The following is a 25,943-nucleotide window of genomic DNA, read 5'->3' as shown; positions in this document are numbered from 1 at the left end:
GTGGAGCTCGTGTGACTATCTCATACAGTGCAAGAAGTGCAGAGATGCTAGCCTGGGTCCAGAAGTACAGTAATCACCCAAGATGACTGGATCCAGTGCTCGATATAAAATAGTAAGCTCTGCTTCTTGAGTTAAGCTGTGCTGTTACACTGGCTGTACTGCTTCAGCTAGAGAAGACATGATCAGGGACAGCACAGGGCTCCTTGCACCATGCTTCATTATGGTCTCTACGTACAACCTCAAGGAGACAATGGATCAAACTTTCCTGGGAAAACATTTTTCTTTCCATTTTCAATGTAGTATGTATTAATACATTATTTAATGCATTATTTGCATTATTTGTATTAGTGTATTGTATTATTAATACATTATTTAATTATTTAATGTATTATTACTTAGTATTGTGCTAATCTTCAACTAGACCATATGTCAGAGGGATCTCTTTCTGTCCTCCTGACTGACGCTCAGCACACTGTTTTTATATGAGTAATTTCACTTTATTTCTCATTCCGATCTTTTTCTGAGAGACTTTTCTCTCCTTGCCGGCTAATTTCAGACTTCTGCTTCAGCTTGTAGCTGTTTTCATCCAGTCTTCCCTCTGCAGACTGAGTTTTGGCAATGATCGTTTATAGAAAGCTAGTAAATGAGACAGAAAGTGAGTTCAGAGTCTCCCTAAACTCAGTCCTTGCATTGCACTGCTGGTCAGACCACTCAGAGTGTGAGTATCCTCAGCTGTCATCTGGTACCCAAACGGATGCTGCCTGTCATTCAGATTGTCACAGTCTGGGAAGAGATGTTTCATCCAGTTGCATCTCCCAGGGATTTCAGTGAAAGGAGCAAGTGCAGCCATTTCTATTTATACTGTGATGATTGTACTCTTTAAAAAAAAAACACCCCAAAACCTGACAAACAGAACAACCCACACAGCTGTGCTTCGTGGGAGGGAGCTTTGTGTGCCTTCACTGTGGGTTAAGTTGTAGCTTCACTCTCTACACTTTGCTCTCAGGAATAATCTCTGACATCCTGCAGCTCCACTGTGAAGAAATTACTTAAGTCAAAGGTAATGCAAGTCCCTCCTTACAATTACTTTTTTCTCCTCTGCAAGACACCTGTTGCTTCACTTTCTGACAGCAAATTGGTTGGTTTGGCTAAAAGGATTTACAGTAGTAAATCTGATCTCTCTGTGTTGCCTGCCTATTACCACTGTCCTGACACCTCATGGCATGAGAGGAGTGGTTATTGTTAGAATGGGTGGAACCCAGCAGCAGCAATGGAGCACTCATGGTACTAGTAAACAGTGTTTCTGGAGCAATGGAAAATAGTCTAGGAGTCAGTGCAAGCTCCCTCATCTGAGACACAAGCAGTATTTAAGTGCAGTCCTGTGTGCACAGGTCTGGAGAGAACTCAAAGCCCTGATTTCATCACAGCTGTGAGGTATTATAATGGTTTCAAGCCAAAAGGGAGCATCTTTGTGAATTTAATGGAATATCTTGGTGTCTCTCAGTCATTTCGCTGTGACAGTGGTCATGGGGAAAACGAATGCATGTATTTTATTTCTTCCCTGACAACACTTCTCAGAAGTGCTGTTGTGGGTTGGTACCATTCTATGTGCATTTCCCTGCACTTTTAGTGGCAAAATAAATGAGACTGGCCTGGTTTTCTGCAGTTTTATTTGTTGTTCTTGAAACATGTGATGCCGCTGACTCCGTTTAACCATTTTTTTCTGCTACACTGAGTAGTTAATCATCATATATCAGAATTACAAAAGTCTTCTAATGCTCCTACTGATAACCTCTTTGACTCTGATAATGAGAGTTTCTTGCAAGGGGAGATGCCTGAATCTCATGACAACAGTTAAATAAATGAAAATCATGTATGCCTGACTCCATTCTGTGAAATGCATTTTTCTCCCAAATGTTCCACAGAGGATAGGTCAAAGGCTTTCATCTGCCTTATTAATTTTTAATTTTCTGAGTGTGGTGGTATTAGCATCTTTGCAGCAAAGTAGTAGGATATGGTGAATTTAGTAATAAATTGTACCTACATAAGGAAAAATTTGTTTTTCTTTGTAAAGAAAAAACTGGCAATTTTATTTCAGATTTAGTGATTTATCCTCTAAACATACATCTTCAGACTCAAGTAGTAAATTTTGCTGATGGCACTGGTAGAACAGGGGGATTCCTGGAATCCTGTCTGTTTTGGATTGAACTTGGATTTTATCTGTAGGTTCTGGTGCCACAAAGAGCTTCATAAGATATGTATGATTTCATCTTCATCTCATGCCAGTTGTTTCCAATGCCTTATTTTTTTTTCTCAGAATCTTCCCCCTTCTTGCACGCTGATGTCAGTCGTGTTGACATTGTTGGCAGTTGGTTATTGAATAACTGCTAAATTTCCAGCGTTCCTGTTGTCACGCTGAGATGGGTATAGGCCTGCTTTCAGCCTGTCTTAAGGTAAAACAGAAGCTATGGTTAAAACATTTTAATTTTTGCAGACAGGAATGTACCTCTCTTGACAGTCATGGCAAGCACTTAGGTACTGTACCTACCAGCCAGTCTCTGGAAGCCAGGGAAGGGGAGTGAGAAGGAGCATATTTGTCTCTGTGGCCTTTTGAGAATAGCACAGAACTTCAGTCTTTGCCTCCACCGCATTTCAAAGGATCAAAAGTTCCCAACTTTCCAAAAACTGCTTTTGTCTTGGGCTTCAGGTGGCCTACAGCAACATGTCTGCACATTTGAATAGCTGACCTCTGCATTACAGAGCTTTAGACAGACAACCCCTCATTTTGGTGGTTATAGGTACTTCAGGAAGTGTGAAATTAGCCAGAGAGTAATTGTGGGTTTTTTCAAAGTTGGAGGTCTTAGAATGCAAACCTTTTTCTGGAGGTAAGTATAGCACAGGTATTTTACTCAGCTGTTTTTCCAGTGATAGGGAATTTAAAAACTAAGAGCAGCTTGAAAGTTTAAACACCGGAGCTTGAGTTCCATGATCACAGGTCTGGTGAATTTAAAAGTGACCTGTCCCACAGCAGCACGTTATGCAGAGTCTGGGAGAAAGCATAATATTTCAATGCACTGCCAATTCCAAAATATTGGGGCAGGGAGGGGTAAGAAATAATAATTCTTTTATTTTTTGCCACTATGAGAACTTTATGAAAACAATGTTTAAAGTGGAACAAGTTGCTTTGCACAAACATAAAATTTTCAAGCCATTTCCTTAAAAATACTCTGAGATGACTCCACCACATTCATTAGTGTCTCTCAAGACTGGCTTTCCCTGTTATAAGGTTGCTGCAAATCAGCCAATTCCCCAGCTGGTACTGAACAATCCCTCCAGAGTTCAGAGCTGCTGCCTGCACTGCTCCATCCATTGTGATTTGTCTGCGTGCCCGAGAGGAGCAGAGAGGCTTAGGAACAGAGCCAGCTCACTGAAATGAATACTGAACAGCAGCAGAAAGCTTCAAGGGCACCATTCTTTGCTTCCTTAAAGTAGAATAGAAAGTGCCACTACTGTTTTCATGCAATCTTCAGTTTCTTTCCTTCCATTTCCAGGGAGGAAGTGGCAGCCTGCATGTAATTTTTAACTGGCCAGTGCTATTAATTTGTGCGAAGGAGTATTTGTTTTCAGATAATGTTGGAATCAGTCAAACCGAACTGGTCTGATTATTAATTAGAAGATGAATTACAGTGTTGATCAGATTTATTTGAAGCGGGAGGAAACTGCTCAAACTTTTCTCTACAACTTGCACTTACCTCCCAAGCTTCAGAAACATCATTCTTTTAGATGGTTTTCCTATTCTCTCTACCACCTTGCTTCCTTGGACTTTTAACTGTTCTTTGCTGTTGTTTTCGTTGAACAACAACAAAAAAAACCAAACAAAAACAAAACAAAAAATCCCCCCAAAACAACAAAAAAAACCCCAAAGCCAGAATGAGATAATAAGTAATTGAATGCAGATTAAGGTTTTATCCTCAGAAGATTATGGGTGAGCTGGTCTGCAGTGTTCAGCTGAAGACATTGCTTCATGTCGTCTTATAGTTATGCAAAATACAGTATTGATTCCTGCGGGCTAGAGAAGACCTGTCTAGATGGTGATGGCAAAGATGAGAAAGTGTCTGAGAAAACTCTCAGCTGATGCCTAGTCCTCATGACCAGCGAAGTTGCTGATGTTACCAGGGAAAACCTCTGCCTTCCCAGGCAGGCTTGGGTCAGGGTCCTGGCTGCAGATCACAGCAGAAATACTGTGTCCTGGGAGGGTGCCAAGACAGACCCCAGTGACTGCTTTTCTCTCTTCTCAGTATGAATGTTGCTTAGTGTTTGCCACCCAGGTTTGACCATGGAGTTTCAGCTGTGTAGTGTCAATGTTTGGCACTGTAGGTAGCAGGTAGGATGGCAGATCAATAACTCTCAGGGCCTGAGGCTAACTGCGAGGGAGACCTAAGGAATTAAGGAACTAACAACACTAAGTGTAAGTCAGTGTGTTCTTAGTGGGTGCTGTAGAGAAGATGGAGGCAGACTGTTGAAGGCACAAGAGGCAACCCTGCAATGGACACAAGCTGCCAGAAAAGAAACTGATTAAACATTAGGAAAAATCTTTTTACAATGATGGTAGTCCAACACTTAAACAGTGCTCCCCTACAGGCTGTGGGATCTCCATTCCTGAAGACATTCATAACGTGGCTGCTCAAGGCTGTGGTTTACGCTGGCCCTGCTTTGAGTAGGGCTTGGCCTGAAGGCTTCTCGGGCCCCTTCCCAGCTAAATCACTGTGTGATTCTATGCCTCTGCATTCTGTGGTGCTAGTGAATATTTTCTGCTGTTTAACTAATGACAGATGAATGGAGCCATGAGCTCCCATGTAGCGCCTGAAGAGTGTCTCTCTGCTGACAGGCAGCTGTGCTAATGCAGTCCTCGGATACACCATGATGCAAAAGACCAGAATTGCTTTTGGCCAATGCAAGCCAGTGCTGATGAAACACCTGCTAGAGCACTTCACAAAGGTCACCTTTTGGTGAACAGGCCTGCTTTTCCCAGGGAGAGTTGTGTGGAGTCATTCTGAAACTGGCTGATTGGGGTTGAGAGCCCCATAACCCTCATCTGCTTATATTCTCTGTTTTTGAGTGCTCTGCACATAGCTTGTCTCACAGCCAGCGCCTTCCCTGTATCTGGTCCTCCTCTTGGCTGCTATTTGAATCCTGCAGACTTGATTAATTTAGCTCTTTCTATTTGTGACATTAAAAATGCAGCCACACGCATCCTTGTAGAGGATTCAGGAAATGTTATACAGCTTGCTGAAAGCTGCCCAGAACTGAGAGTGATGATGTCCCAAGACCCAAGTTCAGTTTTGTTTGCTGCCAGAGATTTTTGTGTGTAATAGCATGCTTCTGGATCTGGTTTCTATGTAAAAAGTGGTGTTAAGAAGGTTTGACTGTGTCACAAGGACGCCATTAGAGTAAACAAGTTGAAGGAATTAAAACCTCCCAGAAATCAGAATAATGTAAACTTAATGCATAGAAAAGACAGAGATCCTGTCTGTCAGGACATAAATCTTCCTAATATGAGATCTCCATCGTCTTGCTGTGATAGGAAATGCCATTAGTTGTACTTTTTCGTGGAAAGCAGCAGAAGGATGTTGTTTCACAGGGAGACTTCAGGCAGTTGCAGGCTGTGGGCACAACTGTGCCTCCTGCATTGTCGTGGTTTAACCCCAGCCAGCAACTAAACACCACGCAGCCGCTCACTCACTCCCCCCCACCCAGTGGGATGGGGGAGAAAATCAGGAAAAGAAGCAAAACCCGTGGGTTGAGATAAGAACGGTTTAATAGAACAGAAAAAGAAGAAACTAATAATGATAATGATAACACTAATAAAATGACAACAGCAATAATGAAAGGATTGGAATGTACAAATGATGCGCAGTGCAATTGCTCACCACCCGCCGACCGACACCCCGCCAGTCCCCGAGCGGCGAATCCCTGCCCCCACTTCCCCGTTCCTATACTGGATGGGACGTCACATGGTATGGAATACACCGTTGGCCAGTTTGGGTCAGGTGCCCTGGCTGTGTCCTGTGCCAACTTCTTGTGCCCCTCCAGCTTTCTCACTGGCTGGGCATGAGAAGCTGAAAAATCCTTGACATTAGTCTAAACACTACTGAGCAACAACTGAAAACATCAGTGTTATCAACATTCTTCACATACTGAACTCAAAACACAGCACTGTACCAGCTACTAGGAAGACAGTTAACTCTATCCCAGCTGAAACCAGGACATGCATCTCTTCTGTGCACCCTGGCTGATGCTCCTCCTCCTTGACCTGTGTGGAATTGCAGCTGAAATGAAAACTGCCTGTGGCAACTTTCACACAACCCCAGTGTTCACTGAAAGTGTGAAAAAATAGAAAAATAGTGTTTTCCCACATGTTGCCCCTGAGTGAGTGAGTGAATGAGAGTCAGGAGGGCTGTTGAGATGCAGCCTCTGCCAGCAGCGATGTGGGACTGCATGGAGGCAGTCAGGCCAGATCCTGTTGGAGAAGAGGGGTGAGCAGTTTGACTAAGTTGCAGTCAATCTGTAGTGAGTTTTCAAAGGGAGGTTGGGAAAAATGGGGGCGAGGCTGTGGCAGTGTGACTGGTGTCAAGCCAGTTTATGCATGGGAGGAACCAGATTGTGGCACTCTGCCTGCACAGGAGTTTGGAGAAACATGACTAAGGAGGAAGATTTTGGCTACTGGAGGAGAGGTAAGCCAAGCTGTGGCAGGGGAGTGAAGCAGGGGTGCAGTCCTCAGCTTTGCTAGAGAATTTGAATTAAGGTACAAGGCTAATGTCCTGAATAAAAGAAACTAATAAAAGGAGCAAAAGTCAAAGCTGGGCCCATCCTTGGCTGTCAGCACCATCAATAATTACTTTTCTAATTTGAATATAACTCTTCAAGGCTGCCTGCCACCCTCACCCCACTGTACAGTTCTTGCAGGAGTGCTGCTCCAGGTTGCCACTCTTCTGCAACCTCCTCTTGGTTGTAACCCAGATTCATTCCTGGGTAGTTTATCTTAGTTTATTGTTACAGAAACAGCTCTTCGTGATGTTTACACCAGTCTATTTTTAGAATGCAGTTGTGCAAAGAATCATTTGACAAGGAGACTGTGAGCTTATCAGAAAGTGTTACAGGAAAAAAAATCAAAAGAAAAGGTAAAGATTCCATGTCCCTTAAAAGCAATAGTTACATTGTTTTGTTGATTAAATTGATAATTAAATAAACAAACTGTTGGTAATCTGTACGGGAGTGCAGGTAGTACTGGGTGCTCGTGTTATGCTGAGAACTTGAAAGGGGAAGATATGATACTTCACTGTCTGAAAACATCAGTTCACAAGTTGAAGGACTATCATTTCCAAATCTATTACGGACAAAAGGCTGTTGAAGGGGAAAATGGGACAGATCATTTTATCCATTTCTTTGCTCAGGAGGAGCCCAGAAATAAGTAAAGCATGTGCCACAGAGGTTTTTGAGAGCTGAATGTTGAGGAGCAAGTATTTGGTGACACTGCTAGTAATAGGAAGGCAGGGCAGATATTGAAGTTTTCTCAATGGACAGGTTGAAATCAACAGAGGAAAAATGACTGCTGGGTAGGTATTTCTGATTCATACTGGGGCTTTGGGACATCATCGTAGTATTTTTACCTAATAGGAATATGAAAAGGAATGTGAGCAAGAGTGTCCAAGCAACATAACCTCAGTGTAGTTAAGCTGCTGTTGCATTCAGGAAACCAAGAACAAAATCATATCCAGTGGCACTACCTTTGCTTCCCTCTTGCCTACATCACCTTAGACTGCAGATCACCTGTGCTTTCAGTCCCAAACCTCCAGTGCAATTTTCTTGCCATTTCTACTATCTAATTAAGCCAGTATGATACAGCAGTTCATTAACCTTGTATTGTTTCCCCAAATGGAAACAAAATAAACAGTTGGCTTGCTGTTTTCTTTTTCCACCCCTATCTTTGTATCTATATTTAGATTTCAGATTTAGAACTGAATTGTACCAATTCCTCGGGTGCTGATTCTGTTCTGGCAGAAGCTAAGGTACTTAACAGTGTCAGTGATTGATTTTGGGAGGCCAGCTGGACAACTTGGCTGACCGTGCTTGTGCAGAATCATCACATTTTAAATCATGAGAATCAACAGAGTTACCTGACTTCAAAAATGCCTGGTGAAAAAAAACAAATCAGTTTTTTGAGGAGCTATTCAGACTACATTCAATTTTGCACAGCTAGATTAGCTATCAGAAATAGGTGCCCAGGCCCCCATTGAATTTTTGGAGACCAGCAAGGCTCACTTTCTAGAGCCCACATTAAAAATACAGGGAAACAATATCCTCAAATTCAGGCAATTAAATTCAGTGCCAGAGATGGCACCACAAGAATGGTCCGGTTATGTTGAATCATCTTATATCACCTCACAAATACAGCATTATTACTATACACCTAAACTCTGTATTAAACCAAAGGCACTGTTCACTTAAACACATTTTGATCTGTTATGCCATAGGAAATCTGGAACAACTCTGCTTAAATCAGTGGAACAGCACTGAACAGATTTATAGCCTGGCAAAATTTACTCCTAAATCTATGTGGAACTCATCTATCCACATGGGAGTTGCTAGGAATATGCTAAAATTTATAGAAATAAAGATGGGAAAATATTCAGTTAAATTCTGATGCAAAGGAACTTTAAAAATGGATGTATTGTTAAAGGAGGACTATTAATATGTTTTATACCTAAGTCTCTCTTATTTGAAAAATTTGTGTTTTTTAAAGTCCACTAACCCATGTCATCACAGAGTAGAATTTCCTCAGGGTGTGAATTGTCTCTCAATGTGTACGTACAGCCCCATGCAGACAGAGAGCCAAAGCATTAATTCAGACTTCTGAACATTATAATAATTCAGATAATAAATGATTTGAAACAGAGTGTCACTTTTAAACTGCTTTAAGTGCAGATGGTCTTTTTCTTAATTCCCAGCCCCACAGTTAGTGAGCTGAGCTTATTGAACTGCTTGCCAAATCTGTTAAGAGCAGATGGAGTGAAACGGGATAAAGGCAATATTTCAGTGCAGCTCCCATGCATCGGCTCCCACCCCTAGATGCCATTATCAACATACATTTTACAACTCCACATCTCTCACCATCAGTGGTTAGAATTGTAAAGAGGTTGAGCATACTTGGCTTGAACGTCAATAATCAATAAGGATGCTCATCTGGCTTAATAAGGATAAATTGTTGCCCTTGAAACAACATACCATTCCAGCAGTCAAAGTGAACTAAGATGAGTTGCTTGATATCTATACTAACTCTGGGTGTCTGTGTGCATGTGTGTGTGCTCACACACTTGTTATGCATTTCTCTGACTGTTCCCTAGCACTATGGTTTCCTCTTGTGTGTCTTATAATAACGTATTAAATTAATTCTTTTGAGTGCTCCCCTTTTAAAAGCTCATTTCTTCCACTTCAGGCTGACTGGTTTTTTTCTAAAGACTTTCATTACAAACTCTGTCTTTCTAAAAGCTCCCAGCTTCCCCTTCTAAAGTCTGCTGACAGAACATGGTAGGTGGGATTTTCAGAAGTGCCCACTGTGAATGGACCATTGCTGTCTCTAAAGCCTGTGATCAAATTCTGTCCAGCTTTAGCTGGGGCAGATGGACTTCTGTGCAACAGACTTAAATTAATTCTGAGTGCTTAGGAAATACTGATCCTACTCCTATAGGAAGCAGTTATTTTTATAGAAAGCATGAATGTTCTGATCACAAAAAAATAAGTAATACATAAGCACAGCTAACCTCAAGATCAATGGATTCCTGGAGACTTCATTTTTGATGTTTTAAGAAATAAAACAGGACATTTAGTAAATAAAAGAGGCCAGAAGTCATCCTCTGGCCCTCAGACTAGCTGGCATGTGCAATCAGTGGCCAGGTGGCTAAACTCCTTCTGCGTAAATAGCAGTGGCTGCATGCAACTTTCTTTGTGGGACTTGTCGCAGGTGTGTTCCGAGAGGCCGTTGTCACCAGGCCAGGCTATGGCAGGGACCATGCTAGCAATGTAACAGTATGGGTGATTGGCTATGCTGCACCCATACCCTGACACTTTTTACTTCATTAGTACAAATATTTTGTATTTGTCCAGAATTTTTGCTGACCTCCCCAAAAGTTTTGTGACTTCAGATCAATTTCCATTGCAGGGATATCCTTCATCTAAATTTCTTTTTAAAGTTGGCAGGAGCTCTGTAACTTATCAGGCAGACTCAGGTGAACATGTTTGAGAAGGTGTGAAGGCTGCAGGAAGCATCCAGTATTGCAGAAACTTGCTGGTAAAATGTTGGGATGGAAGTCTGCAGCATTACTTTCCACTTCCCCAGTTGTCTAGAAGCCTTCCATCCGTGACGCCTATACTGTCAGTAAATTTTAAATGCCAATAGCAGGACATGACAAATTCCATGCCAATCACAGTAAAATGAGAGCTTCTGTGATCCACAGTATTCATTAAAGCTCTCTTTGCCCCCTGTATCCTAGGAGTTAGTATAAGAAGGCCTAATATTTGCTGTGTCCTGCCACTGAGTGCGAGAATGACAGATCCTTTTCTGGCTGGGAACTGGGTCTGTGTCAGTTCATCTCAAGTGAGTAAGTGCAGCCTCGATGTGGAAGTGCAGTGTCCCAAAGACACACTGCCAAGTAGTAGTTTCTGTGGGCTGGAACCAGCCACCCATGTTTTAGTGTTTGCTCATGTCATTTTTAACCTTCTGTTTCTTTCCCTTTCCTGGCAGATTTTTATTGGTGAGATATCCATGTATTTCATAAAGTCAACCCGAGAAACCCTAATTATCCAAGAGAAAACTATTTTGACTGGAGAGTGCTGTTACCTGAACCCACTGCTTCGAAGAATAATACGTTTTATAGGTAAGCATCCTGAGCACTGCAAGCTTAGTCCCTGTTTGTACCAAAACAGAACGAAATATCCTAATAATCTACACCACAAAATTAATGAAGCTGTGAAATCTTTGCAGGCATCTTCCACCTTAGAGGGATAGTCCCCCTCGGGATTTGCAAGGTAACGTTCAAAATGTGCCATATCATGCTGTCTGGAGCTGGTTTATATCCTATTCTGTTGAGCTTAATGCTTTTTCTGGACCCTTGAAGAAAGATTATGCCAATCAAATCCTTATATGAGTAATTCCATCATTGCTAGTCTGTGTAAGCTACCCATTTTACTTACAAATTGGTCCTTACCAGCCCATCTCTTTGGCATTTTTCTTTTCAGCTCTGATTTTAACATCCATAGCTCTGTCACATGTTCAGCTGGGCACAGTGTAAAAAATTCCAGAGCCCACTTCAAAATAATGTTCTTATTTTTATTGTATTTTGGTTTTTGCTAGAGCTTTCATTGAGTTAATCACTGAGAAATGAATGAAGAAGTTCTGTCACTAAACCATTTGGAGGTTGCTTTATATGGTGCTTGCAAACCACTATGCCTTTTTCACACTGTTGATTAGTGTAAAAAAATGCCTACAAGACCTTACTGAGGGGACTGTCCCATGGTTCTTTTGGAGCAGGAAGAGGAACAGCGTTGCAGCTTGCATTTCCGCTGTGGTACTGACAGAGAATTTGGTCATCCCCTGAAGGCTTCTCAATTCACAGCCATTTAAATTTAAGGCTGCCCAAACCGCATCCCTTGGCATTTAGAGATAAGGAAGGCTGGTTGCTCACTTCTTACTACTTCCTTGTAGCAGCAGAGTAAGAAGAGGGCAGCTCTGAACTGCACGTGCAAGGGGCTCTAGCTTCTCTCCTTCCTTCTTCATGATAAGTCCCAAGTTCATGCATGGGATGGGATGGCTTGTCTCGCTGCTGGCATGGGCCAGTGGTAACTATGGCTCAGCACTGACCAAGAGGGACTTTGCCCACAGAACATCACAGCACCTCCTTCCCCGTATACTCTTAGAGGTAAAGCATCTTTACACGCTGCATCTTGCAGAGAGCTGGGTCTGAATTCAAAGTCTGAGTTAGAAGAAGCAATGGGGAAAAAAGCTGAAAATATCTGGATTGCTTCTTCCCTGTCACTGCTGAATTTTTGAGCTATATCTGGAAGAAAAATGTCTGCTGTGGCTGTGGCAAGGGTTGTGTTGCTTCCATGGAGCACAGCCCTGGCTGCAGGCAGGGATACTGGCTCAGAGCATGGAGTTGAAAGTCTTACCCTGTGTTAAGATTTTCATCATCAGCAAATATATGCTGCAAAGGAGGAAAAGCCATGGTTTTCATTCTCCCTCTCCTCTCTCTGTGCCTTCTGCTTTATGCATGGAAGTTAGGAAGTGAAACTATTTTTACCTTCTGCCACAGTGAGGGTGGAGACAAACCACCTGTGGTTCATTACTCAGGCCTGGTCTGTGTGCTGCTGCTGAAAACAAAAGACATGGGAATGCAGTTAAATGTAAAATACCCTTGAACTTCACATAACCTCAAGGATATATTGATGGATAGTAAACTGCCATTAAGAGAGAAGCAGGGTACTACTACTGGGCCACTTAGGGCTGTTTGACTGTTCCAGCACACTTGGCATGTTGCAAAGTCCTAATCAAATACTCTTGCCTGCGGGGTCAACACTAAAAGAGCTTAGAACATGGAGGCTAAGCACTTGCTCTATATGTTTTCTTACAGTTGTCTTTATTCTTAAACATTCATGCTGTTGTTTCTCTTCTGGTGGAAGAGAAGGGGGTAGTGATGATACGGTGGACTGTCAGAGAGTAGCAGGATATGAACCCGGCTAGAGAAATCAATCTTGGCATTCCAGCTATATTTGTTTTCCTGAGAAAAATGAAGTTAATGTTATTAGAAATTACTTAAATCGTTCATCTCATCTTAAACTACACTGATTGTTTGCTTGTTTTGTTCTGGAACCTTCTCCCTGCCTCAGCAGTAAAATCAGAGAAGTAGAGTTTGTTGAAAAGTGGCTGAAATAATTTATGAAAGGAACTAAAAATAACTGTGCCTTTTTCATTGACATTCCACCTGCATTTTGAAAACATGACATGGACTGAGCAGCTGTAACCTGTGCTGGATGATCAGGTAAGTTAGCTCCATACAGCTGCTTACTCCAAAAAGAGGCTACCTGGATGCTTGGCTCTGGAGAGACTGGCAGGTTGCTCATACATGGATTTCCTTGCGTGCGTCTTCTCTTGCTAAACTTGAGGGCCGTAACTTACAGAGCTGATTTAAGCAGGTTGTATTCTAAGATACCCTAGCAGTCTGGCTTGTTGCAAAGAAGTTTGCTGCCAATTTAGCCATGGTACAAATTCATTGGAATATCCAGATCTGATGATTTCTTCTGGCCTCGTTGTGTGAGCAAGAGTCTTAAGTGAGTGCCTGAAAAAAGTAGTAATTGAACTCCTTGTAAGTCGTTACAGTTGGTATTACTCAGAAAGGTGAGAAAAATCCTTCAATGTGTTTGGGTGCTCACGTGTCAGGAAAAATGAACACTCTTTCCTGACCCTGCAAGGCACATGATGGAGAGCTTTTGAGAGTTGCTATTCCTAAATTTTAGAAAGGCAAAGAGGCTTTTTCTTCCTCCCTGACTCTGTAACTGGAGTTGCTAGGAAGAGATGGGTTTTAAGAGTAGTAGCCTATGGGTGCTTTCCACAAAACAAGCAGAATTTTATAGATACTTCACTGAACATTGACTTAGATTTTGTAAGGAAAGGGAAAGTCCAGACTGTCTTTTGGTGATGTGAAAGATAAGCACCCTTGTCATACTATATCCGTGGGATCTTTTGGATCTGGTTGCTAGACTTGAGCCTTCTTCCCTCTTGCTTTTTCTTCATGTGTACAGAATGAAGCACACTTTTGCACTTTGATAGTGGAGCAACGAATTAAGCAAAACCAAAAACCTGCAGCTCTTCTGGGATGTTGGCAAAGCCCCATGTTTCTTTTCCTTGATTTTTCTTATTTTGCCTATTATGCTCTCTGCTTATTCTCTCCTTGTTTTCCTCAAGCCCTCAGCAGCTGCCTGTTTCTAAGTTTCTCCCCTCATGGGTTTGGCAGGGACCTTGAATGTTGATCTTTGTCTTAAATCCCTCCCTGGTTCTTCATCCACAGGAAGCAGAACAAAAATTTCTTCTTGCTTCCTGGCCCTGGCATGAATTCTGCACGTTGGTAGACATTTGCTTTTGTGGAGAAGGCCTGCCTCTCAACTTGCTTCAGTGTAGGTCAAGTCCTGTACTGCAGCCTGGATTGGTGAAACCCACTATGTTTCCTGCATTTAGAAAATCAATTCCTTTATCGGTGAAAAGCTGGCTTAGCTTCGAAACATCAGACTCTGATATATGTTGCAATTTCTTCCATCTTCCTCTTTATCTTTTATAGCTGCTTCCACAGACATTTATTTTGAAGATTTTCAGGTCAAACAAGTGGTCTGCAATTGCTTTGGAGCAGTTTATTCTGCCTAAAATATTGGTGCTGCATTGCTGTTCTTTAGTCACATCATCTCTCCTCCCTCCTCTCCCCACCCCTCCCAGCAGTTTTATTACAAATTTCTGCTGCCAAAATTTGCCATTTACATGCTGGACCTTTGAGAAACCAGACGGTAAGAGTGGTTGTTTCTTGGGCTTGTGCCTCTTCTCCCTGTCTCCCAACTTGAGTATGCATAGCCTTTTGTATTTTTATTCACCCTGTCTTGTGGTAATTTCCTGTTCAGTACTTTGTTAACATCTTGCCATCTTGCATTTACTTCCATGTTCTACTTCATCATTTGTATTGCAAATAGAGGTTATAAATTATTTTAACATTATTTAGTGAATGGTTTCAGTCAAGGATTTAGTCTGTTTATATACAGCTGCTCTCATACCACCAGGATCATGGATTCAGACCTCCCTGAGTCAGTTTGGCAGGGTGACTAGAGCGTGTATTGTGTTGCATTTCATTATATTAGGTTTCTAATCCATGTGATTAAGTTGTATACCTGCAAAGCGCTGATAACATGCAAGTAGCCTCTCTCCAGTTCAGATATTTAGAAATGCAACATGCTTCATGAATTTGTTACCAGTGGCTTTTACTTTGGACCTGCATAATCTGCAGTTAACAAATGGCGCAGATCAGCTTCTACTGACAGCTTAATTTAAAGCATGGTGATACCTCACAGTGGGCAGCTAAATAATGAAATTAGGGCTTTATTTCAGCAAATTAAGGCTTTAGTTCAGCAAATAAAGGTTTACAAGATTTATACACACATTGAGTTTATTGCAATAGGATAGATATACCCCAGAGCTCTGGTGTCAATTCCCTAGGCAGCTGCAGGATGTAGTTTGCCTGACCTTATCCTTCTGTCTGCCTTGGATCTGAAGTTTACTGTGAAACAATGCATGTTCTGTTAATAACTAATAATAATAATAATCTGTTAAAGCCCTGCCTTTCAGCAGGGCTCAAGCTGTATTTGTGTGTGCTGCCTCTAACCTAAACTGCTGCAGCAGCTTAAACTACTGTAGGTCTCCCTTCTTATCACTGAAGAACCTCCGCAATGACAAACAGGTCACTCTGTTGGGGACAAATCAAACCTTACTGTTCCTTTTTATGCCAGGCTCTGAGCTGGCTCTTGTCTAGATGAAAACTGACAGTTGTGAAGCAGTGAGGAAGAAAGAAATCCTGTGTGTCTGTGGGGAGGAGTCTTGAGGCTCCAGAGTACTTCTGCACTGGAAACTGAATTTCTTCTTGCATGCTCAGACCACATGTCTTCCTTCTTACGTCTTGAGGGCACAGTATCCAGGCAGGACGCTCACAGGTGAAGCAGGCACACACAAAAGGCAGTAGATGCCTGGAGCAGTGAGCTTTGTGGGGTCTTCACTGGGAGATCAAAGCCAATCCTGGGATCAGATTATGAGTGCTCAGAAGAAGCTTGCTGTTGAGCCTGTTCCTGATGCCATGGCAACAGACAATAAATTTCCCTGCAACCCCCACCTCTCCAGTTGTAAAATGGATTAATGATAGAGATCTCCTTTAACAACACCCTTTAAGATATAATGATGAAGGGTGGTTCAGCAGAGTCTGAGTCACAGGACTATAAATGTATGGCTTTATTGGATGCACAGGGCCATTAGAGCAAAGACTTCAGAGGTGAGCTGAGGACCAACATTTCCATAGAGCCATGAGTCCTTCCAGGGACTCCCTCCATTGAAACTCTAATCTTCTTTAAAAAACATAGGGGTGGAAAAGGGGTTGGGGGAGTGTGAGTGTACATGTGTAATATGAACATTTTCTGAGCAAATTAGGTTGAGTGTGTCAAATTCAGATGATTGACTGGGCACTGGAAGAGAGAGGAGAGCCTAAATAAATGCACTTGGTAGAAGACATGATGATATGTTACTGAAGAGCACAGCTTCTGATGTCTCATAAGCCCTGCAATGCATTGTTTCTTTCGTCACTTTACTTAAGGGTTTCACGATTTTTCTCTGATAAAGCCTTCTACCTCCTCATTCTCATTTCCACCCACAGGCTCCTCACTTCTCTTTTCACAATGTCTTTTCAGCTGCTCTTCTACAACTCCCAGGGGTTTTTTTGTTGGTGGTTTTTTCTCTGGGTGTTTTTTTGTTGTTGTTTCATTCCAAATCAGTGGCATTTTAAATGTCTGTAATGGAGTTTCCGTGGAGTCAATAAGCAGCTGCAGTCACTGATGCTAGATGGATTTGGGGTGGAAGAAGAGAGAGCTTGACCATGAGCTGCAGGGAGAAGACAGGGTTGTACTAAGGTTACAGTGAGCGAGGAGAGCTGGATTCTTCTTCAGGGCAGATGTCTCTTAGCAAAAGCAATAGACAGAGCTGGAGGTGGCAGGTGGCAACACTGATGAACAGCCACACAGGGAGCTCGGTGGGAGAAAGACCGTTAGAGTAGCATGTGAGTGAAAGCCCAGAAATTATGGGTTTGTGCTTGGAGGACTTTTTGGCACCAATTTAGGGGGAGATGTAAGTGAAGAAATTAAAACTGAAGCATTCAAAATTGCAGCTGCTGAAGATTTAAATTCTTCTGCCAAGGCAAGTGTTAGTTCAGGTGAGATGGAGCTGGAAAGATTTAAGGTTCATGTTGTCTGTCTTCAGCATTTTTGACCAGGACTTTCCTTGTTCTTTTTTTAATTTGCACATTTAGTTTGTGTAAGGTCTTTCTCACTGGAGGTAAAGATATGTGCAAATCTGATCCTCGGTTCCTTCTTCTTGGAACTCTGGGGCAGCTGAAGACAGTATCAGGGAGTACAGCCTACCCTCTACCTCTAGCCTAAATTAGTCTCTCTCCCAGTTACATTCTGCTTACTGGTTTGCCTTCTAGCCTCTTCTTTCTGGCTGCTCCTGACACACAGAAACACAGCTGAGAGCCAGGACAGTGACAGAAAGTCAGGAAGCCTTTCCAGAAGTAGCTTCTGCTTCTTCTTTAAGGCCTCTTTGTGCAGCCAGACTATGTGACACATGTGGATGAGGGGAAGGGGTGTCTTTATGTAAATGAAATTAACCTCTATCCATCCTTTCTGCTAGTAACCAACTGTAGAGGCTATAGGTCTTCTTCACATGTGGCTTGCACTGTTTAAATCTTTTCTCAGCATATGGTAAGTTCTGGACTAAAGTTCACTCCACATTTTCTAGACCAGAGTGAGCACAGTGAGATAAAGTGCTTGCTCCTTAGCAGGATGACATCACCTCCCGTTACACCTGAGCATCAAAGTCTGGAAGAGGTGCACGTTCTCCCATTCTCTCTCTGTGGCATTATATCACGGACTTCAGCTGTATGACCCTGAAGAGCTAGGGCTAGTTGCCCTTCCCGTGAAGCCTTTCAGCAGTGATTTGTCTGCCTCTAAAAACCTGGCAATCATGTCACTGCATTCTCATGCTCTGGTCCGTTAGCTTAGCTGCTGTAGGTCATTGAACAAATCCATTGAACAGATGGTTTCCTGAGGTACAAAAACCATCAGGGACTCTCTACCACTACCCAGGCTCACTGGTGTTGCAGCGTTTAAATCAATTACAGCCAACCCTATCTTAAAGTCTCCAGAGACTACATGATGTGTAATCAGTCTGCAAGGGTTAAATTCCTGCTAGCCGAATTCATTGCTGCACATAGCTATGATTTTCATAATCAGTTTCCAGCATAATCAGTTTGGCATAACTGCAAGAGGGGAATTACAGCAATCAATATACATCACAGTCAAAGCATGATAAAGGTTTCAACCATGGCTTGTTCTGCTGTTCTGCAGAGTACTGCAGCCCTCAGCAGTTGAGTCTGGGCCAGCACTTTCAGCACTACCAAATATTGAGAAAATGCAGGTGTTGAAACTTCTGGTTTTTTGGGAGAAAAACACTGGACCACTTTTGTACCTGTGCACTGCCTAGAGATTGAAATAACTTTGTGAAGCCCATAAGCTTTTTCTGAAACACCTCGGTTCTCGGCTTATACTTACTTATGCGATATAGACCGTGGGCCAGACTGCCTGGCTCTTAGATTTCCTCTAAGTATTGTAAAAAGCTGGGTAATAATCCTCACTGCATTCCCTGTGATTTGCATAGCACATCAAAAAGATGACATTTAAAGCAAGCTGTGCCAAAAAATTTTAAGGATTTGGCCAAAGAGCTGTATATAAAACAAGATTCGTGGCCTAACTTGCTTGTGCACTGGCTAATGTAGATGATGAGTTCCTGCCAGCTGTGGAAAACCATGGATTTAAAATAGTAGCAGAGGGATAAAGGAAATAAAGGAGCAGTTTCAGTGCTCTCTCCATTTCCCTTTTAAACACAGACACTTAGAAGGATAAATGGGAGGAAGAGTGTCATGCCAATAAAAAGACAGGGGCCAGTCCTGCAGTCTAGAACCAGAGGAAGGCTACTTCCTTCTTTGACCACCACTGGCTTTTTAAATCCATGATCACACATCAGTTCATTAATAATGACTAATAATAAACTCATATAAAGAATAGTAATAAACTCAGTCCCCAAAATCACCTTCATTGTGGTAACGCTCCTTCCTAGCCTTGGGGAAGTGTGGTGAGGACAAAACTCTCTGCATTCCTGCAGCTGCTCCAGGCTGCTACCCAAGGAGAGGGCTCTTCGCATCAGTACCCCAGCGAGGAGTACCCCAGTGGGGAATTTGTGTTACAGCACAGCTGTATCAGTCACACCACACCATCTCTGTGAGCAAGTGGCACTGGCAAGCCCCACTTGACACTCATACAATGAATCCATATTTAGTTATGGGTTTTATTTTATGTCTGTACAAGTGTCCTGTGTGTAGGTAGGCCCCGAATATTTAGAAGGACCTAATTCTGCCAGCTGTAGCCCTTCTGCTTTCTGTTAGCTGCATGGTGAGTGACAATATCTGCAGAATGATCCTTGATTCATGTTAATTTGATGTAAAGCATTTTCTGCTGCATTATATTGCTGACTCCCTGATACTTTTTTTTGTCTCAGACTATAGCAGTCTTTTTTTCTTTTTCTTTTTTTTTCTTTTTTAAGTCAGTACAGATAAGTGGTGAAGTTGTTACAACCATAGTGGTGCCAGCTCATATGATTTTATCACAGCTCTCCTAAGATGTTTTCCCTGGAGCTCCAGCTCTTGGTCATACTTAAATACATAGCAATCTCAGCTAATTTATAATTTAAGTGACTTTTGCTTACAGAGCTGCAGGAGGGAAAAAGCAAAAATATATGACACTCAACATTTCCATACCAAAAGTAAATATTTATTTGTTCTAAATTTTTGTGACACTTTAATCTGCCTTAGTGATGTGAAGCAGGAAAGGGGAGCCAATTCAGTCTTTCGGAACATTTGGGTTTGGCATCTCTGCCAGCCTGCTGTTCTGTTCCTTTGATATGTAGGCAGTACATGCAAGGAAAAGGTCCTCATATATGTTCATAGCAGCTGAAGCAGGTATTACTAACACTCATGGGGAGTCAGTGGAGGATGTGACAACTGCAGTATTGAGCAAGGGATGCTCCACAACCCTGGAAATATTCCTGCATTCAAGTGAATGCTTCCTGCTATGCCATTTGTGGGTATATGCTCCCAGTGACATGAGCTGAACAGCAACTGTGTGGAAAAGTCTTCCAGAGCAAAGCATTAGGAAGTTTCTCAAAGGACCTGCCAAATATTGCTAGACCAGGATCTTAATTTTTCAACATTAGGATGGTGAAAAGTCAAAATCCAAAAGACACTTGACACTAGATAGGATGTTAAGATAAATGCAGTATTGTGTCTCAGCACTACACTGCTCTTTCAGGTTCAGAGCCATTTTATTACCATTTTTCAGCCCAGATGTGGTAAAAATACATAAACATTTTTAGCAACTCATGTGCATGACACTTGACTGCAGGCTGTGAGCCTTTTTCATAGTGGAAACTTTACAGGCATAGTATAGGTACAGCATTTTCAGTGAAATCTAGAGCTCACATTATGTTTAGAGCTTGAATCACAAAAGTATTTAGGCACTTGCTTATCGTTTTCAGCCTGTTTCTGAGTCCTTCTGGAGCTGCTGAGTTAAGCACCTGTCAGAGTTAAGCATGCAGTCTTCTGTGTCATGCCTTTGCTGCAGGACTCTGCTGGAGTCAGCAGGGGCTTTTGCTGGGTAATGACTGCAGGGTTTGGTCCCTTACCTCGTCATTATGTCTCCTCCTTCAGGTACCAAGATGGTTTTTTAAACCTGTTTGAATAATAATTATTTTTAACCTTTCCTTACAGGAGTGTTTGCATTTGGACTTTTTGCCACTGACATATTTGTAAACGCTGGCCAGGTTGTGACTGGGAACTTGGCTCCCTACTTCCTGACTGTATGTAAACCCAACTACACTGGAAACAACTGTCGGGCCCACCATGAGTTCATAAACAATGGCAACATCTGCACTGGGGATGTGGAGGTAATTGAAAAGGCAAGGAGATCCTTTCCATCCAAACATGCTGCTTTGAGCATCTACTCAGCTTTATATGCCACGGTGAGTGCCAGTGTCGATTGCTAACTTGTATGAGAGGTTTCTGTATGTGCATCTAGAAGAGGTCATTTTTCTCACAATGGGTTTTTGAAGAAAAAGGGTTGCTTTGGGGAGGACTTTCTTGTTTATCTGCAGGAGAAAATCCCCTTCTCTCTCTGTTTTACCAATCCTAGTATAAGCAAATCAAATGCTCATTGCTTTTGTGGCACTGTATGATGTGGAAGCATGAGGTCCTAATCTTGTCTTAGCTGCTGATTTTCTTAGAGGCCTTTGAGTATGCATTCAGCCTCTTCTCCCTGCCCCTGTCTCATGAACATTAAAATGAAGTTGATGCTTAAACAGCTCCTGAATCACTACTATTTCTTTTGTTCACATGCCATGGGTTGTTGAACATTTAAAATGTAAATTGTGCCATTTCAATGGAGGGCTGAACTAGGCTGGATTTTGCTCCCCTTGTTCAGGACCTAAATTCCCCATGCAAAGAAGGTTGTCATGAAAGTCAGTGCCAGAATTTTGCTGTTATCACAGAGAAATGGACCCCAGTTGACATCTTGACAAGGTGACATGCTATACTGTCAGGAAGGAAATTGTCTGTCTTTAAAAAAAGTCTAGTGAAACAGATTGGCTGCTCCTTTGTGTTCTCTGGCTAAAGTTTCTGTAATGTTTGAAAATTGATCTGAGAAGCTTACTCAATTGATCCAAGAAGCTTACTCACAAAGTGGAAAACCTCGGTGGTTTTGCCATTAAGATCCAAGGACTTAACCTGGTTCTGATCTCAAAATGGCTTAACTAGGCCTTCTTTCCCCCAGTAGCTTGACTCAAATGAGTGGCAGAGTCTGTGTGTAGGTCATCAGGATTTGAGAAAAGCCTTAAACTTGTTATGGTATTTACTGAATATTTTACCCTGATCTTGGTAGCAGATGAATAAAACACCACATTATTACTCTAAAATGAAAAGACCACCCACTGCTGTTTCAATATCCATCTGTTTGCACTGAATGTTGTGTGAATAATGACGGAGATATAAATTGGTATCTCCTTTGTTCAGTATTTGTTGGGAAGTGTTTGGAAAGCCCATAACTTTTCATGTGTATTACTTCTGAACAATAAGCAACCATGTGTGAAATACAGTTCCCAATAAACTCAACATTGTTGTAGCAGCTGTTTTCATCATGATAAACTCTTAGGTGGAAGCTCCAAGATCAGGCTTAGTCCTGGCTCTGCCCTAAGCTAGGGGGCTAGCTACATCCTTTCATGGACTTTCCCTGCCCAACCTCCTTTGTCTCCTAGGAAGGCAAGTCTTCTACAAATGGGCTGATTTCTACAACTGAAGTGGAATAATGCTTTTCCTCCTGACCTTAAGTCCCCAGTAGTCCAGTGTTTCTGAGCCCTAGCCTTTCAAGAGTACCTGCGAGGGACCTGCACTTCTCCCCACATAGGAAGATACCAGGTGAAGGCAGGGCATGGACTTATTTCTGAGCCTCAAGGTGATAAAAGTCTGCCCTTAAGGCATTTCAGCCTACAGTCCAGTTTTAGCCCATTTCTCTGCCTGAAGACACCCTCTAGCACTAAAGGTGTTGTCACTTGTCTTTTCTCTGCCTGTCAGCTGGGAATAACATGAGCATTACACAAGAAATGCAGTGTTCAGATCTAGCTTTGCTTAATAATTGTGCTGTGCACAATTTTTTGAGAAGCGTCTTGCTGATTCTAATATGCATGATAATGTGGGCTGCTGAACATAAAACACAGGGCATTTGGTTAGTAATGACTGTATTTTGCATAAAGCTGAAGATTTGAGCCATGGAGCAAGAAAAATAAAACAGGTTGAACATGAGGAGGCAGGAGAATGAAATCAGCACAGACATTGTCTTTCATCGTATAAATGTCTGTTGAGATCTGGGAGTCTCCTCCCATCACTGAACCTCAAGTATCCTCTGCAGATGTTTCTGTACTGATTTGTTCATTAATCTGCTAGTGACAGTACTCCCACTATGATTGGTTTTGCCTTGTGTTTTGGTTTTTTTGTTTATAATCTGGGTTTTATACTTAATCAACTAGACTTTTTCTTGGTACCTGCCAAATAAGCTGAGGAGAACCCAAAGCATCACTTCTGTGATCTCTGTGGGCAGAGGTGAATCTTGTATGCCTAAAGTAAGGGAAAGAGAAAACAGCCGGCAGCCCTGGCTTCCATACTTACACAAAAATCAAAATGGCTTCTAATGAAGTTTTATTAGTTTCCCAGAAGTATCGCAGGAAGATGTTGCCGAAATCCGGAATAAAACTCCTTAACAGCAATGAGAAGTTAAGAAGCAGGCACTCCTTTATTGCAGCGCTGGGCACACGGGGGATCGCTCCACCTATCGTGTGCACCTGTCTTGTCTAACGATACAGTTAAATACACACCTGTTATACATATTCATTAAGTTTCTGGGAAATGTTATACATAATCATCAACTTTCCAGTAAATCATTAGCATATGTATATGTCTCTTCACGCAGGTGCAGCAAAGGTCTCTGGTGGTCTTCAGAAGCCCTCTGGTGGTCTTTCATAGTCTTCCTCACTTGTCCGCTTCTTGACCTCCTTTAGCTGATTCTGCGCAGTATGATTCTCATCACTATCTATATTAGTTTGCATAAAAATGTATACTATGTTCTCTTTTGAAATCCAACCTTTTCAATGATTGGTCTTTCAGTTTGTTATCAAAATGGGAAAGGTAGGGAGTTTTCAAGAAGCGAATCTTCTTGGCTTCTTGAAAGAAAATACAAGCCAACAATAATCAGCTAAAAGTACAGTACTGCACATTCTTTAAGTTCTTTATCTACTATGGTTACACCCCACAACTCTATATTCCTAATATTTCAGTTGTAATCAGATTTGACTTCTTTTAAAATGTAACATTTCCCCCCTTTGAAAGTTTTGAAAATCACTTCAATACTTTCACTATAATTCTACTGATCAGTTACTATATATTGGAGGAGGTTCTGGGTTTCTTTGTTCATTTTGTTGTTTTGCAACAGCTTGGACGATCATGTGATTAAAAGAAGTTTCACGAGTCAAACGTGTTAGCCGATTCATCATTCTCCAAGTTAGGATATATAATATTGCTGACAGAGTCAAACTGATCAAAACCAATATCAAAAGAACCACGATGGGGTGACACAACTTGTTCAGGATGCCTGTAGCAGTAGGTGACCATCCGAAAAGTGTGTCCCACCATTTATGTTCTACATCTTTTTGCACTCTTTCAAAAATTCGGTGTATTTCTTTCACATTGTTATGAACAGTTATTAAGGGGGGTTTTTTTGTCCATTTTCCCTAATTTTTTCTAAAATCTCAACTAGATCCTTGTGTTGTAGTAACTGTTTTACCAAAGCGAGATTCATTCCGATGGGTATAGGTAGTAATTCATGAATCAACATGTAGTTAGATTGCAAAAGTTGGTGAGACGTGACCGGGGCCGAATAGGAAAAGTCACATCTTACAATCTTAGTAAAATTGTATGTCACTGACCATTCTTTCAAATTTTTCCTTGCATTTAATAATCTTCCCAATTTCTCATCCTCTTCTGAATATTTAGGTTTTTTCCTTTGGTATTACAATAGTTTTTGTAAGAATTAATGCCATTTGTAAGGTATTCCTTTTGGCTGTTTCCTTAGCTGATTTATCTGTTAATCTGTTCCCTACAATCTCTTTTATATTCCCTGATTGATGTGTTTTACAGTGCATGATTGTTACTGCAGTTGGTTTCCGAACTGCTTGTAGTAAATGTAAAATCTCCTCTTTATATTTAATGTTGGACCCCTGAGAGGATAATAGTCCTCTTTCCTTCCATAAAATCCCATGGACATGGACCACGCCAAATGCATATTTCGAATCAGTCCAAATATTCACTTTCTTTTCTTCACTCAATTCTAGAGCCCTTGTCAAAGCCACTAGTTCAGCCTTCTGAGCTGAAGCTGTGTTTGGTAAAGCATTGGCTTCTATAACTGATTTTTCAGTTGTTACCGTATATCCTGCATAGCGGATTCCATTTTCAACAAAGCTGCTACCATCTGTGTACAATTCCCAGTCTGGATTGTCCATAGGTACATCCTTCAGATCCTCTTGACTGGAATATACATACTCAATGGTAGTCAGGCAATCATGTTCCAGTTGTCCTTCTTCCTGTATAGAACTTAAAAAGACTGCAGGATTAGTCAAATTAGTGGTTTTCAAAAGTACATCATCTTGCTCCATCAAAATTACCTGATATTTCATCATTCTGTTTGGGGAGAGTCAATGGTCCCCCTTTTGTTCTAACACTGATATCACCATATGTGGTACATATACCACCATCATCCTTCCCAAAGTCAATTTTCGGGCCTCCTGTATTATCATCACAGTGGCTGCTACTGCTCTCAAACAAGCAGGTCAGCCTTTACTTACAAAGTCTAATTGTTTGGAAAAGTATCCAACCGGTCACTTCCAACTTCCCATCTTCTGAGTCAGCACTCCCAGTGCAAGGTGTTGTTTCTCATGTACAAATAACTGGAAGTCTTTAGTCAGATCCGGAAGTCCCAGGGCTGGTGCTGTCATCAGGGCCTGTTTTAGATTCTTGAAAGCTCTCTGCTGATCTGGACCCCATTCAAATGGTGGACCTTTAAGAGCTTCATATAAAGGTTTAGTCAACAGACTATAGTTCATTATCCATAGCCGACACCACCCAGTCATTCCCAAGAAGGTTCTCAATTCGTGGGTATTTCTCGGCTCCGGGATACTGCAAATTGTTTCTTTGCGGTCTGTTCCCAACTGTCTTTGCCCTTGTGAGATTTCAAAACCCAGATATATCACAGTCTGTTTTGGTATATGGGCCTTAGTTCTAGAGACTTTGTATCCGCTTAACCCCAAAAAGTTTAAAAGATCAATTGTTACCTTTATACACGCTGGTCTCTCCTCTGTTGTTATCAATATGTCGTCTACATACTGTAGG

At 41.8% G+C, this 25,943-nt stretch overlaps 1 protein-coding gene across 1 annotated transcript in view; it reads left to right on the top strand.

Moving 5' to 3' along the window:
- The window catches only part of PLPPR1 (phospholipid phosphatase related 1), a 145,304-nt gene that overhangs the window by 104,333 nt on the left and 15,028 nt on the right, over window positions 1-25,943 (top strand). Inside the window, exons 4-5 of the mRNA XM_052777058.1 lie at window positions 10,802-10,934; window positions 20,727-20,977. Coding sequence (XP_052633018.1) covers window positions 10,802-10,934; window positions 20,727-20,977 — 384 coding nt within the window. The remainder of the gene's footprint in view (window positions 1-10,801; window positions 10,935-20,726; window positions 20,978-25,943) is intronic.

This window comes from Harpia harpyja, chromosome Z, assembly GCF_026419915.1.
Source record: "Harpia harpyja isolate bHarHar1 chromosome Z, bHarHar1 primary haplotype, whole genome shotgun sequence".
NCBI classification, from domain to species: domain Eukaryota; kingdom Metazoa; phylum Chordata; class Aves; order Accipitriformes; family Accipitridae; genus Harpia; species Harpia harpyja.
Note: the sequence above shows the minus strand (reverse complement) of the source record. Positions and strands in the feature narration are given on the sequence as shown.